General features: G+C 46.7%; 1 protein-coding gene across 2 annotated transcripts in view; it reads left to right on the forward strand.

The window, feature by feature from the left end:
- Nucleotides 1-18,782, forward strand: part of LARGE1 (LARGE xylosyl- and glucuronyltransferase 1) — a 514,791-nt gene that overhangs the window by 125,270 nt on the left and 370,739 nt on the right. For both annotated transcript variants that reach the window (XM_012801262.2, XM_023509378.1), the window contains exon 3: nucleotides 8,345-8,532. In XM_012801262.2, the coding sequence (XP_012656716.1) occupies nucleotides 8,345-8,532 (188 nt within the window). The remainder of the gene's footprint in view (nucleotides 1-8,344; nucleotides 8,533-18,782) is intronic.

Below are 18,782 nucleotides of genomic sequence, written 5' to 3' on the forward strand. Positions count from 1 at the left end.
TATCTTTTGGTTGCAGCCGTCATCGTTGCTTGGCGGGTCCGGGCTGGGGATTTGAACCCGCCACCTTAGGTGTACATGGCTGGCGCCCTAGCCGGTTGAGCCATAGGCGCCGAGCCAGGATAAGTTTTTTAAGAGTAGTTTTTGTCTTATCCAAGGAAGCACATTGGTTCTTTTTTTTTTTTTTTTTGCAGTTTTTGGCCGGGGCTAGGTTTGAACCTGCCACCTCCAGCATATGGGGCCGGCGCCCTACTTGAGCCACAGGCACCGCCCAGCACATTGGTTCTTTGTGAAAGAATCATTTCCTGGTACTATGTTTTGAGCTATAATTTATTTCGTGGGGCATTCCCTTTCTAAAGAGTGGCTATGGCCCTTTTGTAAAGAACAGTAACATATTGAATGATGCGTTCAGAGTTGGTTTTCCCTCCCTATATGTATGTGAGAATTTGTTTGTTTTTAATAGTTCTCCCTTTACCAAGATACAACCTGATCTGTGGGTATCAAAGCAAGGAGGCTGTAGTGTCTGGACTGTCCTTAGGATCTGACTGGGTGAACAGCTACATTCAGTCAGTTCCTCTTAATCTCACTAATATGACCACAGCATTTCACATTCTCCTTGTGGAGCCATACTTGGGATTTCATTCCATCCCCCTTCCAACCTTGCAACAACCTTTGATGCTTGATACTGCCCCGTGGGGGGCTCTGGGGTCATGTGAATCTCCAGACTCCCGTGGTCTATATGTGCAGAGCTGACACTGGTCTCCTGCCTCCCAATACCTGCCTTGTAAGTGCAGAATACACGCACGCACACAGTGTACACATATTTACACATGTTCACATATAAGCACACATACACACATGCACACACATACACAGATGTGCACACACACTCATGAAGTGAAGCCGACTTTGCTTGATACGGTGACAGTAGCCACGGAGAGAGGTAGATGCCCCCAGACACAAAGGTAAAAATGGCTGAATTTGAGGATGTGGGATGAGACAAGGTGAGATGGGTGAGTGAGAAGCCGAGGATGGCTCCCAAGGATCTGGCTAGAGCAATGGAATAAATGACACTGTTCTTTATGGAGGTGGGAATGATCCAGACAGCAGTAGGTGTAGATGGGGGGGGTCAGGAGTTGAGGTCGGAGACATACGGGGGCCTCTCCAGTGAGTGCAGGAAAGTCAGTATGTGTAAGAGTCTGGGCTGAGAGGAGAGGCCGGGGCAGCAGGAGCAGAGCGGGTCGTCAGCCTGGAGCTTGCTCATTCAATTCTTTAACATTCCCAGAATTTACCGTTCAAAAACCAGGAGGCTTGAGGAGAAAAGAAATGTATGAAATAAGTATCTCAGAGGTTGGAGAGTGAGTTCACCAGAGCAAGGCAGTAGCATCTCTGCTACCCACTGAAATTGGAGGTGGTTAAAGGAAGCAGACCTGCCGTCTGACATGCGATTTCTCCCACCCATTTGGCTTTCCGCATAGAGCCCTGGGGAGCGAGGATGGGACTGTGGGTTCTTCCAGGCTAGTAAAAGTGGAAAAGAGGACGCCAGGGCAGGCGCTGGTGCCAGAGAGGAAGGTGGGAATGACAAACCGCAGCCTCGACGCCAGGAGTGAGGATGCAGAGAACCGAGAGCTGGCTGGAGGGTGTAAGGAACCCAGCGGTTGGGTTCCTGGTGTGACGGCGACGATCTGTGCAGTGGCAGCCTTGGACGGCTGAGAGTGGGGCTGCGGGGAGGGATAGTGACATCTGAAGTTTTGGAGGTGGTGCAACCTGGTCCCTGTGAAGTGGTGACTATTTTGAGCAGGACAGTTTTATCCTGGAATCCGAGTGGAGAGAAGAAGGTGAGGTGAGAACTAAACTCATCCCGGATGAGAGCTGTGATCAGGAGTTGCCAAATGACAGAGACGAGGACAGGGAGGAGGGCAGTGGGCCACACGGAAGCGGACGTCTTCATGAAGGCAGTGACCTAGGAGACACCTCAGAAGCCACCAGACAGAGCCCACCCGTGCCCCAGCCCTGAGGCAGGGATGTGCTTTGTTTGAGTGGGGGAGCTGGATCTGGGTCTTTCCTTTTAGGACACCATGATTTAGGGGACAGCCATACCTTCACAGAAAAGCAGGGTGAGAGGAAATGAGAGGAAGTTGAGGATGAAGAGGAGTTTGCTGATCTCATAGAAGTTCCGGAGGATTCCATGGATGGATGTGGGAGGACAGAGTGGGCTGGCAGTTGGGGGCTGTATGATGGGAGCAGTTTGTGTGATAATGAATATCCAGAGACACTCCTGGCTGGGACCCAGACAGCCACCAATACAGTCTATAAATATTTATTGATTGGCTCTGTGTGCTTGATCCTGTGCTCGTCATGAAGCAAACAGTGGTGGACACAGTGACAGGGTCCTGCGTGTGGCATTTATGGTCTGATTGAGGAGACAGGTGGTAAAACAGATGGCCACTCATTGTGGGTCCTGGGACCAAGAACTGTTTTTTTGGGGGGAGGGGGTTTGAGTATTTGTTTTCTTTCAAGTTAATGTGAAGGTACAGTTTTTAGGTTTCGTTGTTCTCACATCCAGGGTAAAGTTCCATTTGTAGATGAGTCCCTCACCCAGGCTGCATGTTATACACCCTCACAACATGCACATTAGGTGAGATCCCGCCTCATGCCCGCCCTCCTGCTAAACGTCCTCTCCCTTCCTCCTCCCGCTTCCCTCTACCCCTGTAGGTTTTCTGTTTTTATAGGAAACAATACTGGAATTTGAGTCCCAGAGTTTCCTACAGCTAAATCAGTGTCCTTAGCCTCTCCCAGTCTCAGTTTTCCCTTCTGTGAGATGGGTATAATGAAGCCTCAGTGTCAGGGGTGCTGTTCAGTCAACATCCAAGTGTGGGAGCCATTTTGGTTGGTGGGAAGTGGGTGGGTCATCAGACCACCTCTAGTCCATTGGGCACTTTTGCTCAATTAGACAAAGGTGCTTTTTTTTCTATAAACTCTGCTTCTGTCTATCACCAAGCTCAATTACAAAGATTAAATTTGTAATCAAAGGAATCTAGGATGTGAATGGTTCTCCTGCTGCCCTGGCTAGTCTCTGCTCTGGTGGGATGAGAGGGTGGAGGCCAGCGTGGTTTGCTAACCAGTTACGTGCTAAGTGCTCCAGTACAGGCTTCTCAAACGTCCCGTGTGGTTGGTTCAGGGGCCATCCTTTGAAAAGAGATGGGCAAGTGTAAACCTTCTTTTGTCCTAGATGCTGGTCTCAGGGAGGGCTTTGAAACTAACACCAGAAGACCTGGGTCCTTCGTCCTTACGGGGTTTTGGTCTTATGTAGAGAGATTAAGTAATGGCCCAGAAAATGAAGAGAAGATGATTACGTGATGAGGACCGTGCTCCCAACTCCTGTTGGAGTTAGGAGCAGAAGGGAAGTGAGTCTCCAGGACTGAACTTGCCAGAGAGGAAGCAGCAAGGACTTGAAAGTCCTGCCAAGGTCCAGGAGAGGAGGAAAGATTTCCAGGAGAGAGCAGGCTGAGTGAGGGGACAGAGGGTGGCTTGGGTAAAGGCATACAGTGGGGATACAATAATGGCAGTTAATACAAATGAACATAATAAAATTATTGTTGACAGTCCATCTGCTCAGGACCTGGTTTATAACAACCTCAGCAAGGTGTCTTCGTTCTTAGGTACTAGGACCCCACCTTGCAAAAAAGGTTCACTCAAGTTAGGGGAGAGAGTGTGTGAGTGGCAAGATTGAGCCAATCGGCTAGTGGGAATCAGGCGCCTACATTCTCCAAATGCTGCATATGCATCTCGTTTTAGTTTGGGGCCGTAAGTGATTCTGAATGGCTTGGGCCATTGCGTTCCTTATACAAATACCCCTTAGATTTTTATTCCGTCTTACAGGCCGCGTTTCCAGACAATCCTTACATCTCCATTACCCATGGAAAATCATCTCTAACATCCGTGACGCTAATTAACACACAGCCTCTGGTGTCGATCCCAGATAGCTAAGTGGGACGCGGCTTCTGACTGGAGTCTCTGAGGTGGTAACCAGCCACCTGGAAGGACAGACTCCAGTTAGGATACTAAGATGTTAACTCACCACACCTAGCGTGTACGTTAAAGCCAACACGTATATGCTACACGGTGCCCAGGTATTTTGAATTGCAAGTGATAAAATCAGAAGGCAGAGTGCTCGAGCCCTGAAGGAACTTTTAAATTATAACTACAAGGCATGCTCTTTGTAGAAAATCTGAGGAAACACGTATTCACATATTGAAACTCTCCATATTCTGTACCCCCAAATCACTTTCAGTATTTAAGCCTTTTCTCCTATCTGTCTATCTTTGCATATATAATTGATTGCTTTGAACTGAAGGATACTTGGAATCCCATAATACATTTGCCTTTGAATCTTACTTTTGTGGCTGAACAGATTATGATTGTTTTTCTGGTTCCTCCAGTGCTGTTCATAACTGTGAACTTCATGGTTTAAGACAGATGGGAGAAGACAGGAGGAAGAGACACCTGAGGAGGAGGAATTGACCAGCGTGGCCAGGGAGTTGAGTGTCGGAGTTGAGGGAGAGGCCGTTAGGGATGACTCTTAGACAGCTGGGCTAACAGGTGGGGCGTTATCTCTTTCTCCAGACAGCAGTGGGGAGAGAGCAGGTTAGAGGCTGGTTTTCCCAGTTAATGCAGCAACATTTGTACAGGTTTACAGATGTAATTTCCAGCCCCCCTCCTGGTTCTTGCTTCCATTCTGCTTGTGTTGATTCCTGTGTTGACTTCCTGGAGAAACTTCTGATATAAATTTAGATTTTTCTTTAAAATGTGTTTTTAGCACACAGAGGTGTCATTTAAAAGTCAAATTCATGAGGAAATATTTTTTACCTGCTGGGTTTAATTTCAGATGCCGGTGTTATCATAAAAGACAAACCACCGCAGACTGTTTTAAAACTTTGCATGAATGGTGCAAGTTGGAATTAAACTTCTGCAGATGGGGAGAGGAAAGGGGGAAAAGAAGTGTTTTAAAGGGTTGGGGTTTTTTGATGTTATTTAAATATTAATGCTGGTTGAGTTCAATTCCCATCTTCTTCCTTTCCCCTAAAGTCGAAATTCATCTGTAGCTTTCTAACTTTCCCTTGCTGTACTTTTTTTTTTTTTTCCTTGAAATGAGAGCAAATGGTTATAACATATTTGACCCTGGGAAAGAAAAATTAAGATTCCATATGAAGGATTTAGATTAGATCAAAAGGAGAAATGCTTTCTGGCTAGAGATGTTAGAATCAATTACTGAGGGAGAACAGAGCCTCAGATGTTTTTGCCGTTTACTAGTTGGGTATAACCTTTAGTCAGTTAACTAATCTTTCTAGCCCTTAGTTTTCTCACCCGTATCAGAGGAGCTAAAAATAGAACTCTTCTCTTAGGTTATTTTGAGAATGACATAAGCAGGTATATGTGAAAAACATATAGAAAATGCTAGACATGTAAGTGCTACGTACTGCTAGTTGGCTTGGCTATTAAAATAAGTGAGCTATAAAAAATACTGCTATTTTAATATGGTGGTGCAGTTGTCTCTCTGAATCCATGGATTGTACACCTGCAGATTTGCCTAACCTTGCATTAAAAATACAGTATTTAAAAAACCCTATGGATGGTTATGTCTGCAATAAACATGTACAGGCTTCTTCTCCTTGTCAGAATTCCCCCAAATAATACTGAATAAGAACTACAATAAGTGGATTACCCAAGGGGATGTAACCAACTGGTCAACATACGGAGGTGGTTGACTTAAGGAACTAGCTACACCTCAAATAGGTACATGTGGTGCCTGTCTGGTCTGAAATCAGGTCAGCTTAAGGAGGTGGCCGCCTGATGGAGGGTCTGCTGTATTTGCACAGATTTACATTGTGCTAGGTGTCACAAGTCATCTGGAGAGGATTGTGAAGTACACGAGGTATTATAAGTCATCTAGAGAGGATTTAAAGTATATTAGAAGATGTGCATGGGTTAAATGCAGACACTGTACCGTTTTAGATCAGGCACTTAAGGCTCTAAGGATCTTGGTACCTTTAAGGGTCCTGGGACTGACCCTCCTGGATACCTATGGAGGATTTACTACCTAAAGAATTGAATACAGGAGGCCTCCAGGCTTACATCACCCATTTGGCATGTCAGTCAATACCTATCTGTTGGGGTCTGTTTTCTACCAAACCTTAAGGGGGGCCTGTGGGAATGAAGAGAAATAATGTATTGAAGGTTGCTCTTCTGCCATCCAGGAAGAGGGAATCACCCCCAAAATATGCTTGATGAATCTCTGTCAGTCACTTAGGGGCTCTCTCATTTGATCCTTGTAACAACCCTCCAAGATAGCGGTCATCATTTCAATTTAGGGATGAATAAAATGAAGCTTACCCAGAAACGAGCCATGTCAAGTTCATGGCTAGTTGGGTGCAGCCTCTGAATTTGAACCTAGATTCATCTGACCGCACAGCCCTCTTCCTGCTACGCTTTCCTCTCCCGAGACTCTTGTGTCCTGGTGGTTCTCATCCTCCCCGCCCAGCACCGTTGCGTGTAACACCTGTTTCCCATACTTAGAGGAGAAACTTCCCTGAGGGGACTTTTCTCAAGTCAGCATTCTTTGTTCAAGAGGATTTTGCTTTTTCAGTTTTACTTTCTATTCCATAACCTTCCAGCCCCCTGGTCTTTCATCTGTTTCAAAAGAAGTCCATTTAGAAAAGCGTGTCAGAGTGTTGAGAGGCAAGCCCGGCACTGACAGTGGAGGTCGGCCCCATTAGGTGTTTATTGCCGGCAACTCGCTGAAAACAAACTCCCAAAGCTTGAGAGCACTGCCTTTGGTTAGAATCCGATTCCATTTATTCATTTACCGGACAGTTGTCAAGCTCCTGCAGGGGACGGAGAGTATGCTCAGTCTTCGGGAATGCAAGGTGGATCAGATGGGGTGGGTACTTGTCTTCTGGAAACACTGAGGCAGGCCAACCAGACCACTGTCACAGGGATTAAAAGGGTCCCAACAGAGAGAAGGACTCAGTGTAGGCATGTACAAGGGGACACCCCAACCAGCTGTTTCATAAACATCCATTCTTTAGGAAGCCTTTTTTGTAGCTGTCTGCAAAGGGTCGTTTTGCTCTATTAGGAGGCTCCATGTGGCTTCATCTCTTTACCTGTAGCTAGTGTGACATCTGTGTTAGGAGGTGGGCAGAGATGAGGCCTCGTGGCTTGTTGGTTTTATAACTCCTTTGTGAGTGGTTGGTTCCGTGATTTCCAGGTCATGTCATCTGGTGAAAGATTCCAGGCTCTGTCCTGTCTGTGTCAACCTCCCTCTTCTGTGAACCCATCATGCCAGTCTTCTGCTATGGACTAAGGATGGTTTTTCTCTAGGCCAGGGGTCCTCAAACTTTTTAAACACGGGGCCAGTTCACTGTCCCGCAGACCACTGGAGGGCCAGACTACGGGCCCAGGAAGAGTCGGCTGCTAAGCAGGACAGGCAGCGGTACCAAAAACACCCGGCGGGCCGGATAAATATCCTTGGCGGGCCGCATGTGGCCTGTGGGCCGTAGTTTGAGGACCCCTGCCCAGGCTTTCTGTCTCGTCCTGTCCCTCTGCATGTTAGAATGGTCCCCATGCTTCTCTGGACCCCTTCTTCCCTATTAAAGGTACAGACTGTGAAGGTCAAGGCTATAAGTATGTTGAGGTTTTTAGCTGTGATTGAGGTGCAGTGTCAAGCAGATGGGGGTTGTGCCCATCTGATCTCCTTGCCTCTGTGTGTGCTATTGAGTTGGCTCCAGTGCCTTTCCCGGCACCCCTTGCCCAGGATACAGGGACCATACTGCTGTCCTGATTGCACATGGACTGGTCAGCACCTCCAGCTGGCCTTCCTCAGTGGCCCATGCAGATCTCAGCCATCACGATGCTGTGGTTTTGTTACGTTGGTCTCTCTCATTGGACTCTGCAGTTTAAAGCCGTTCTCTGTTCTACTCTTCTTTGAAATTCAAACACAGTATATGGTCAGTGCTTGGTACATAATAGGTAGTGGCTAAATCCTCCTTTAAGTGTGTTTAAGTGTGTCAGTTCAGGCCTTGAAAGGCTAACCTAGCGACCAAAAAGTGTGTGTGTGTGTGAGAGAGAGGGGGAGAGAGTCAGAGTCTGAGGGTCTCTTCCAGTTTTTGTTATCAACTAAACCATCTCAGTCTGCGTAGACTGCAGCATTGTCCCTTGGGATAAAAGGCTAGCAGGAAATCGTAGACCAGGTGACCCCCTTTTCAGGACTTAGGAGTTATTTCTCATCTGCCATTTGCACCCATTTCTAGTGCTAAGAACTCAGCCCTTTCTCTTCCTCTCTTTTCAGAAAGTATTATGAGGGAGGCCGAGGACTTCATGCTCCGGACAGAGAAACGGCGCTGGCATTAGGGATTGCCACCTCCGAGAGGATGCTGGGAATCTGCAGAGGGAGACGCAAATTCCTGGCTGCCTCCTTGAGTCTTCTCTGCATCCCAGCCATCACCTGGATTTACTTGTTTGCTGGGAGCTTCGAAGGTAAGAACGGAAGCCGGAGTGAGAGGGAAGGAGGGAAGAAAGGCTGCCGTGGAACCCTAGAAAAAAATCCCCCAAGCCACCCAATTCCAGCTTTTCATTTTGTAGCAGCACGGGATGTTGACACCCGGGCGCGGGAAGCGACTCGCCGGGGTTACACAGGTCGTCCGAGGCAGTCAGCAATGTGAGGTGGGAAAAGGGGAAAACAAGAGCCAAACAAGGCACACCTTGATGTGGTGGGGGGTACGCGGGTGTCAAATACCCGTTTTGTCACGTCGGTCACTGTGTCAGTAACGAGGCAGAAGTCGGGCCCCGGAGGAGTCCCTTAGCTGCTCACAGGGCCGGGTGTGCCACCCAGCGGTCCGTCTCTTCATTCATTTACGCGCACATTCAGTGCTTTGTCATCACTGGCTCTGAAAGTTCAGAGATAACGGATCTGGACACCGCGGCACAGTGGAGCAGCCAGGGAGGTTCCGGCGTGGTGGCTGCACGAGGTGACATGTGTTATGATAGGGGAGGTGGGTGCCATGGAGAGGTTCATTAGAGCTGTCAGGCCGGGCTGGGGATGAGCAATGATCAGTCATGCTGACGGGCTGAGCACAAAGGATTTGTGCTCCCCAAACAAATAAAAACAAATGATGATGCCTGCCACTTTCCAGAAATAAGTAGAAAAGATAAGACTTGCCATTTTTTTTTTTTTTTCCAGCTAGCAATTTCAGAGACAGGGACAATGTTCTGTGTGTGGAGGATGGTTTTCTGGGCTTCAGGGAGGGAGGGAGTGGCAGTGTGGAAGACATGACTTTCTTTTTTATGTACCTTACACTTGAATTAATAAAAAAAAAATTTCAAATGAAAATCTGTCTGAAGGAAGTCACTACTGTGTTTTTAAACATTTCCTTTATGCATAATTTTATTGACAGCTCAAGGCTACCTTTTAATTAGGAGCTCCACTTCACTCTCTGAGATTCGCCTTGAGTTAGCTAGGCTGAATATAAAACAGGTGGAGCTGTGCACCTGTGTGGGAGGGAGGGCTTAGATGCCCAGCCTGGTGCCAAGGCCCAGTGCTGTGTCCCAGTCACCGTTCTGCCCTGTAGACTCTTCCCTGGAGTGGCCAGGCCGTCCTCTAAGCAGCTAGAGAGGGTAAACTATGTCCTGGCAGTAGATGGTTAGGTTTTGCCAAAGGGACCAGAGAGAGGAAGAGGGGGTGCTGTTGATCTTAGAAGAGAGGAAAGGAAACATTCTCCTGTAGGTTTCTTTAGCGTTGCCTTTTGGCAGGGTAACTAAACTGGTGATAATAATAATAATGTAACCAGGATAGTAATGAAGGGGATGGTGGTGATAACAATATAAACAGCCAGTATTTTGAGCTGTCTACCTGTCAGACATTGTTATAAGGACGTTACATATATAACTCTTTCTTCACAATGTTCCTGTGTGGTGGGTGCAGTTAATATGCCTATTTTATGGATGGGGAGGATGAGGCCAATAAGCTTTAGTGATCTGCCCCAAGGGACCAAAGCCAGTCAAAACGGAGCCTGGGTTGAACTCAAGAGCTTGAGTTCTAAACTCTGAGAGCGTGCTATGCTTTGGGGCTTCAGTGAGCTGTTAAACTTCAGCAAGGGAGATGCTAAGGGGTCACATGATCTTCCCGGTGAGAGAAGTTGCAGAATTTTTATTTGTGCTTATGGACAAAAAGTCGATCTAAATAGATTTTGTCCAAAGGGGAATTTGGTAGTTCATATAATTAGTAAATTCAAAGGCAAGGTGGGCTTCAGGCAGGGCTCGATCCAGGGATTTGTAGCCAGGTTTCTCTCTGTACACCGTGTTCTGCTTTTGTCTGTCTCATTTCTCTCAGGGTGACTTTTCCTGTGCAGAAGTGGTTTGAGGCTTCCATCCTCTCCTCACCAATACCACTAGAAAGAGACTTTCATCCCTTTCTCCTTCCCTAGTATTGCCTCTGACTAGATTGCCTGTGGTAACACATCCTGAATGCCGTCTCTATGACTGAGGGAGGCTGGAGAGGGAGGGTGGTACTTTTTCTTAGCCCTGAGCCTGTGCTAGTTTCTATCATAGGGCGATGGAGAGTTTCCTGAAATACATGGGATGAGATTGAGGGAGGGGTGGACCCCAAGGGCAAATGGTGTGATTTCCCAAAGAGAAGAGACTGAGGTTGATCTGGGTTTGGAGAATTCTGCACTTGTGGTCTGACGTTAGTTTGAAGGTTACTTGGAAGCTACCTGGTGGAGCCCTGGCTGATGGAGCAAGTGTGATGGGTTATCTTAGAGCAATTTCAGCAGCCTGGCAGATAGATTACAGCAGTGTCTTCAACCTTTTTAATCCATGGCACACTTGAACCTATCTATAGTTAAACTTCTGTGGCACACTTAAATTACATTGATCAAAATAAAGAGTAAATAAAAAGAATATACTGACTGAGCTTTGACTGTCTTTCAAAAATAATTTAATGAATGATCTTTGAGAATTTTCATGGCACAACTACGATCCTCTCTCAGCACACTGGTTGAAAATCAGTAGGTTATGGGAAACTGGGCAGATGGAGAATATCCATGGCAGACCGGGTGTAGGTGCTGTATCTGTCTACATAGTAGGTAAGAAGAAACTACTCTGGGGACCCAGTCACAAACTATATTAAGTAGGGACTAGGTCACGAGGGAATATCCATGCAGTATTTTAGCTAGAAGGACAGAGGCAGTGGGTTTCTCTTACAGAGTATCTGTTAGTGTGCAGTTGGGCTACTGCATTTATTGTGGTCCCTACGTTGTTAGAATGATCTAGACAGGTCAGCACACTTAGGACAATCCAGGTGAATGACAGGGCCCATTTAAACTTGGTTACATGGAAAATCGTGGGAAGAATTGGGGATGTTTACCTTGGAGAAACCAGGCTTGGGGGTGTATGTGAATAGCTACCCTTAACAGTCCCAGGGCTGGCCCTTGAAGGAGAGGTTAGGACTGCTCTGATGGCCCCTGAATCTATGGAGGGATATGTCCAGGTGTCCCCCTCTTCATCATGAAGATCACTCCGTCCAAAGCTGCAATGAGCCCAGGAGGTAGTGAACCAATTGATGGGAGAGACGTAGAAACAGAGGTCAGTATTAGAATGGGGACAAGATGACCTAGCTGGCCCTGCCAGACCCAGAGATGGCTGAGACCCTGGAAGAAGCTGAGTATTTATCAGGAGACAGAAGCTGTACCTTCATGAAGCTTCCCGCAGACAGCAGTGCATTTCCCAAGGGCCCTGCAGAAACATTCTTCTGTCTGTAATTAAACATCACAATGTTACGATTCATTTATTGACACCCTTGAGTTTTTGGCTCCTGGCAGGTGAAGCCATAAATAAGGGGTGGCCTTGCTGCCCGTGTTCAGGGAAATACTATTCATACGTTACGTGGGTTTATTGTTCACTCCTGTTTAGTTTCAAAGGATCTCCAGAGAGCAGAGCCAAGGTGCTCCGTCCGAGATGCAGAAGCTCTTCACATACGGTTTTGGAGGTAGAGGCTGCATGCCCAGCACAGGGTATTCAGTGAGAGGTGGTGGGAGGTGCGGAGGTCACGTCTCAGGCTGTAAAATAAGCCCAGCCAGAGCAGCTGGGGGACTTGGGGCACAGCCACTCTTCTTTCTGGGCCTGCGTGTCCTCCAGCCTGAAATGAGCTTGTGAACATGAAGCCCACCTACCGAGTCACTGTCATTCCTCCCGCAAGCTTTGGCTTCTGAGCATCTGATCTAAGTAAACTGGAAACGACCGGAATCCTCTCCAGTGAAGGAGGACTAAGGCAACAAGGGGGAGAGGTTTCTTGTGACTTTCTCCCTATGTGGACCCTGGGTTGATACATGCAGGTTATGGGGAAACAGGCATTGTTTCCACGTAAGAAAGGGCGCCTATCCCAACAGTGCACTTGACCGGCAGTGGAGTTCTCCATCCCGGAGCCCTGTGACCATTGGTGAACGGCACTGATTAGGGAATGTTTGGGGTGGCCCTAACCCCAACTTCTTCCTTCATTGCTTCCCCATCCAGCATCTCAGCAGCCTGTCTTTCAAGCTCTGAACTGGAGAGTGGTCATTCTCTTCCTTCTCCCTCGTTCCCTTGGTGGCTCAGCTGCCGCATGCTGTTGGCTCTGAGCATCCTGGCGGCTGCGTCTGTGGTTTCCCGTCTTTCACCAGTGCCGTTGCCTGGCTCTGCTGTTCCTCCCGTGTGAGCAGGAACAAATGCAGCAGGCTGTTCTCCACCAGGTCGCCCTCTTCTTCCAGAGAGTGGCCGGAGCTCAGTCAGAGTGCTGCTCTGCTCCTTGTCAGCCCCTGGCCGTCTCTTAATCTCCTCCCCTGCACCTCCCGACACAGTGTCCTGCATGCTGGCCCAGCCGTGCCAGGTCCTGTCACGGGTCCTGCTCTTCTTTCCCCCCGGGACTCTGTTGTTCTGTCTCCCTTCTCCCCCTGGCTGCTTTGATCCTCAGCCTCAGCTTCAGCACCTTGCTCTTACCTTTAACTCCTGTACTTCCCCGAAGGCGCAGGTGCTTTTTGCTTGCTTCACGGTCTCCGGTCTTCATGACCGATTAGAAGCATCCAGAGGGAGGGGAGCAGTTCTCGTCCATTCATCCTACCATCTCCCACAGCGCCAGAGAAGAACTGATCTCCAAACGTTTGTTGCATGAATGAATGAGAGAATAAATGGGCCCACCTCTGGCTTTGAGTGCTGACACATCGTTGCCTCCTGGATCAACTCGGGGCTTCTTACCCTGACTCTGGGGTCTTTTATCATCTCGACTCCCCCCAACCTATCATTTGTGTCTTCACTTTGGGTACATAGGTTACTACCTAAGTTTTGAGACAGCCTGTTATGGTCCACTATTTTACTTCCAAAAACAGTGGGCAGCCATCCTTTCTGATCCATCTGCGCAAGTGCCGCCTTGCTTGGCTCATCAGTGTTGCTGGGAGGACTTCATTTGTTTCAGTCAAAACAGATTTTACATTTCTTTTTTTTTTTTTTGAGACAGAGCCTCAAGCTATCTCCCTGGGTAGAGTGCCCTGGCATCACAACTCATAGCAACCTCCAACTCCTGGGCTTATGCGAGTGTCCTGCCTCAGCCTCCCAAGCAGCTGGGACCACAGGCACCTGCCACAATGCCTGGCTATTTTTTTTTTTTTCTGGTTGCAGCTGTCATTGTTGTTTGGCGGCCCAGGCTGGATTTGAACCCACCACCTTAGGTGTATGTGGCTGGCACCTTAGCCACTTGAGCCACAGGCACCGAGCTGGATTTTACATTTCTTGATTTTTGTGTCACTTCAAAATTTTTGACTCACATACAATGCCATGTTGAGCACCCTGAGAATACTACTTTTCTGCTTCTTGATTTTTTGCTCTTAATTTTCTGTCCTGTATAAAGTTCTTTTTTCTACAGTCTTCTCTTCCAGCCAACGCCTTAACACCCATGTTGTCACGTCCCCTGATGTCAGATCCCGTGTGAACTTCTGTGACTAGCACTCATCAAGTGATACTTTGCTCGGTCGGTGTCTTTCTAACCACTTGCCTGTGATTTCTTAAGACAAGCGACTGTTTTATTCATCATGACGCTCCCAGCACCTACCTGTAATTTGTCCTTAACAAATGTTTACTGGGAAGGCCTCTGGTACTGGGGGAGCAGGAGCCACTGGCTGGTCCGGTTAGGGCTCCTGGTGCTGTGAGCATCTGGGATTTTTGAGACAGAGGATATGGCTCCTGGAGCCTCTCCTTCCTTCTGGCTGTGATGTTAATTCTGGGACTTAAAATCTGCTCAACCACAGGTCCATTCAAATTTAGATCATGCCTGTTTTTTTCTATCAGAATCACCTTTTCTCGTAAGCATGGTGGGTTCTCTTTGTGAGATGTGTTTCTTCTTTTCTGCCCACCAGGAAGATGTGTTCAGCTATTATGGACTCATCACCATGTAGAAAACGAGAGTGCTTTTCAGCCATTCAGAAAATTGTTCACACGTGCTGCCCTCTGATAATTCACGAAGTTCATAGCCAGCTTGATGCAGAGGCTTCCCATTGTAGGGAGGCAGGCTAGTGAGGGCGTGGGCGCTATTGAAAAGCAAATGTCTTCAGAGGATGCAAAATCCTGAACATTTTAAAACCAGCTCCATCAACAGGCAATAGATTATTATTTTCTGCACCAATATCTGACCCCACCTGCATTTTGTCATTCCTGAAGCCTTGGTGCACTGTTCCTTCTGTTCTTATCAATACAAACTCCTCCTAAAATGAATGCACCTGACAGTTGTCACAATAAATTTCAGCAGAAAGAAATGAGGTCCTGACACTGGATCATTTTGAAGAGATGCAGTGAGAACCAAAGAATTGTAAGTTAATGCTTTTGTGTGTGTGTGTGTGTGTTATTTTTATGGGGGATCTCGGGGCACTTGTGTGGTGGGATGGAGCAGATGCAGGGAGTGGATTTTATCCAAGGAGGGCTTGTCGGACATGATGGACTTCCCAGCCTCTGTTCACTTCCCCCAGCCCTCAGCCCAGATCATGTGCCGGGAGGTTTGGGAACTCAGACTGCCCGAGAAACTCGTGAATAATTTGCTGGCCATTTTGGAATCCCCCCAGGCGAGTCTGTGTGGCAGCTTTGATGGCAGCACAACCCATTTTTGCCTTCCTGCCAGTGGCCCAAATGTATCACTTAATAAGGATATTATGGCGTATGAGAACACAGGATGCTGAATGCAAAATGAAATGGAAAGTGTAATATAAAGTTGTATTGATTTTTTTTTCTTAATGGATGAAAAATGAAGAGCTTTCCCGGCCAGTGCTTAATAGCTGTTAGCGCTGAGCTTGAGCAAAAGCTTCCAAAGAATGAAAACGTGAGCGCAGGTGGCTTCGAATGGTGCCCAGGCCCCAGGGCACACAGTGGGGTTGCGTGTGTCCGTGGCTCCTACCTTGGACCAGACAGAATGTCTTTACGGTCTTGGTATCTGAAAGAGCAGTGGAGTCAACCCCAATTATGTGGTTGTGGGATGGTTGTTAAGGTGACCTCTACTTTTCTTGTACCCACCCTTTGATCTTAAAATAACATTGGCCGTCCTGCTAGGGTGCGGAAAGAGACCCGATGCATCAGTGGGCTGTGTCTCCAAGGCTGGCAATGTAGCGTCTTCAAAGCACTCTCTCCGACTCTGATCTTGTCCTCTGTTGTCACTTCTTCTCTGGCTGTGACTCTCCCCTGCCTCTCTCCTATTAAGGACTCTTGTGAATATATTGGGCCCACCCACAAAGTCCAAGGCAACTATCCCATCTCAAAATCCTTAATTTAATTGTACCTGCAAAGCCCCTTTTGCCATGTAAGTACCGTATTCTTAGGCCACAGACATTAGCATCTGAACATCTTTGGGGCGGGCATTATTTAGCCTTCCATGCTCTTCCCCCACAGTCCCATGCACCTACACCCTCTCCAGTCTCTTTATGTCCTTGAGGGACCAAGAAAAGGGCTACTGTCCCCCCCTTTCTATATGGACATCTTACCCTGCCCTAGGAGTTTCGCATTAGAATTCGATATACAGATATCCAGCATTTCATGTATAGCTCCTAAAAAAGACATTGTATTTATTTTTTATTTTTTATTTATTTTTTTTCTTTTGAGACAGAGTCTTACTATGTTGCCCTGGCAGAGTGCCTTAGAGTGCTGTGGCATCATAGCTCACAGCAACCTCAAACTCTTGGGCTGAAGAGTTCCTCTTGTCTCAGCCTCCTGAGTAGCTGGGGGCACCTGCTATAACGCCCAGCTATTTTTTTTCTCTTTTTAGTAGAGACGGGGGTCTTGCTCTTGCTTAGGCTGTTCTTGAACTCCTGAGCTCAAGTCTTGGCCTCCCAGTGTGCAGGGCATGGTATTCAAATGTACTGGTCTGAATCGTTTGAACGATTTAAGATAATAATGCTTTGTTCACAGTAAGGGTTTAATCAGTAACCAATGATGGATAGAGATTTTCTGAAAAGGAAGGTCCAGAACTTGTGCTTTTAGGGGGTTTTAAGCCAATTTCCTTCTTTTTTTATTTCAGATGCCAATTTAACAAAGGGAAGAGGATTTCATTCAGGGAACCCTGTTCATTTTAAGTAAAAGATAGTTATATAACTGATTTGGAATAACTCTTTGGTATTATCAAGAAAAGCCAAGCATGTCCCATGATCCCTTATCTCATCCTAACTACCCACGAAAGAGAAATGTACGTCCACACAAACAAAAGACGGTATTAGGATGTTCACAGTAGCATTGTGATAATAGCACCAAACAGGAAACTGGGAAGTGTCCATCAACAGTGAAATAAACAAACACGCAGAAGCACATTTCTCTAGTGAAGTAAATGAGTTTTCATTACAGAGCAATGAAAATTAAGGTACTCGCAGTGTTGAGCAAAAGAAGACAGATACAACATAATCTATACCGTATGCTCCCAGTTACGGGATTTTCAAAACCAGGCAGAAATTAATGTAGGCACTTACCCATCCAGCTAGTGGTTAGCTCTGGAATAGACTCTGGGGCAGGGCATAGGGAGTACTTTGGGATACTGCTAATAATCTAATAACCAACCTGTGTGATAATTTACCACTTCTGACTGGTTCACTTTTCTGTGTACGTTATTTTATTTTATTCTTAAACTCTACCAGTCTTGTTAAGTAGGTAGCTGAATTTGAAATGATTTTGTAGGTTTTGCATTCTTTTCAGATGAGACATTTTTTATTAACCCTTGGGATTTATGAATCCATGTCACTGTTTAACTTTGAAATTCAAATGCTTTTTTAAGCACGAAACTTTTCTTTTGGGAGCACTGTTTAACACTTCTACCTAACCACGTTTCTTTTTTTCTTTCCTGATACACGTTCTCATTTGGACAGATATTCACCCTGTGAGGGTTTGATCACAGCACTAATGTCAAGCTCTGAAATTTGCTTATAAAACCCTCATTCTGTTCCAGTGTTTTCATCAGTTTGAAGCTAGAAACTTCTTATTACCAGGACTCTTGCAGGGACACAGCGCCAATTAATATGAAAACAATATTATGTTTTGATATTGACCCCAAGCCACAGTAGATAACATTCTTATTTATGCTGGTCGGCAAACACATAACTTTATAAAAGCCTCCTGCCTGGAAGGGAAAGCAAACTTTTATTATGCTGTTTGTAGAAGAGAGGGAAACACAGAAAGGAAATGTACTATTTAGGCTATAACCATAATGGAATGATAGCGATCACTTCCATTGATTGCTTGTTAAAAACAGAGATCGGCCGCCTCTATTGGCTGCGTATCTTCCCTGGCCTGCAGTTGTACTGGGTTTGGCCCGCCCACTGCTTTTACCATGTTTGAATTTGTTACTAATGGTTAAATACTGGGAGATTGTACATAAAAAACCATGATTTCTGGCTTTCCTTTAAAAAAAAAATTGAAAGAATCTAGCAATTCTGCTGCCACTGGCTGGAGCTGAGCTGTGACTGTCCATTTGCACAGGGCTGGGGTGTCCTAGTGGGTCGTGGTCTCCAGCCTTCCTTGCCAATCCCTGCGTTTACTTAGAGCAGAACTGAGAAGAAAGAGCTTCTAGTACTTGGATAGGCCACTGCTTGACCCTTCCTGGCTTAAACTTTGAATCTTTTTTTTTTTTTTTTTTTTGCAGTTTTTGGCCGGGGCTGGGTTTGAACCCACCACCTCTGGCATATGGGGCTGGCGCCCTACTCCTTTGAGCCACAGGCGCTGCCCTTGTATTTAGATCTTTTGGCTGACTCTCTGCCTGGTCCTGTGCTAGGGATTTTATGTATGAACGTCTGACAATTAAGTTCACAGATGCATCCTAGAAAAAGTGCTACATACCTCCTTGCTGAATGTCACTATGGTCACCTTTGAAGTCCTCCCCTTGGGAAGCTATGACGGAGGCCAGTGCCTAGTCCACCCTTCAGAGTAATTTGAGAACTCTTTTTCTGGAATGACCATCAGAGCCATTGTGTACAGTACGGCACGCAAAAACACAAAATAACGATGATGAACGCCGCTCAGCAAGTCACCACCACTGTCAACACAGAGACAGCTGTGAGACACGGACATACCAAGGCTTAATGCCAGGGTTCTGATTCGGCCACACCGAAGAGAAACTCAGGCATGGAGGGCAGGTGGAATCTGCTTTATTCACTTCACGGGAAACTGGTGAGCTAAGTTACATAGGAGGTTCACCTACCTCCTGGTGGCTGGGGAGCTAAATTACACATAGTCATCGTGAT

This window comes from Otolemur garnettii, unplaced genomic scaffold (genome assembly GCF_000181295.1).
Source record: "Otolemur garnettii isolate 467f Iridium unplaced genomic scaffold, OtoGar3 scaffold00007, whole genome shotgun sequence".
NCBI lineage: Eukaryota > Metazoa > Chordata > Mammalia > Primates > Galagidae > Otolemur > Otolemur garnettii.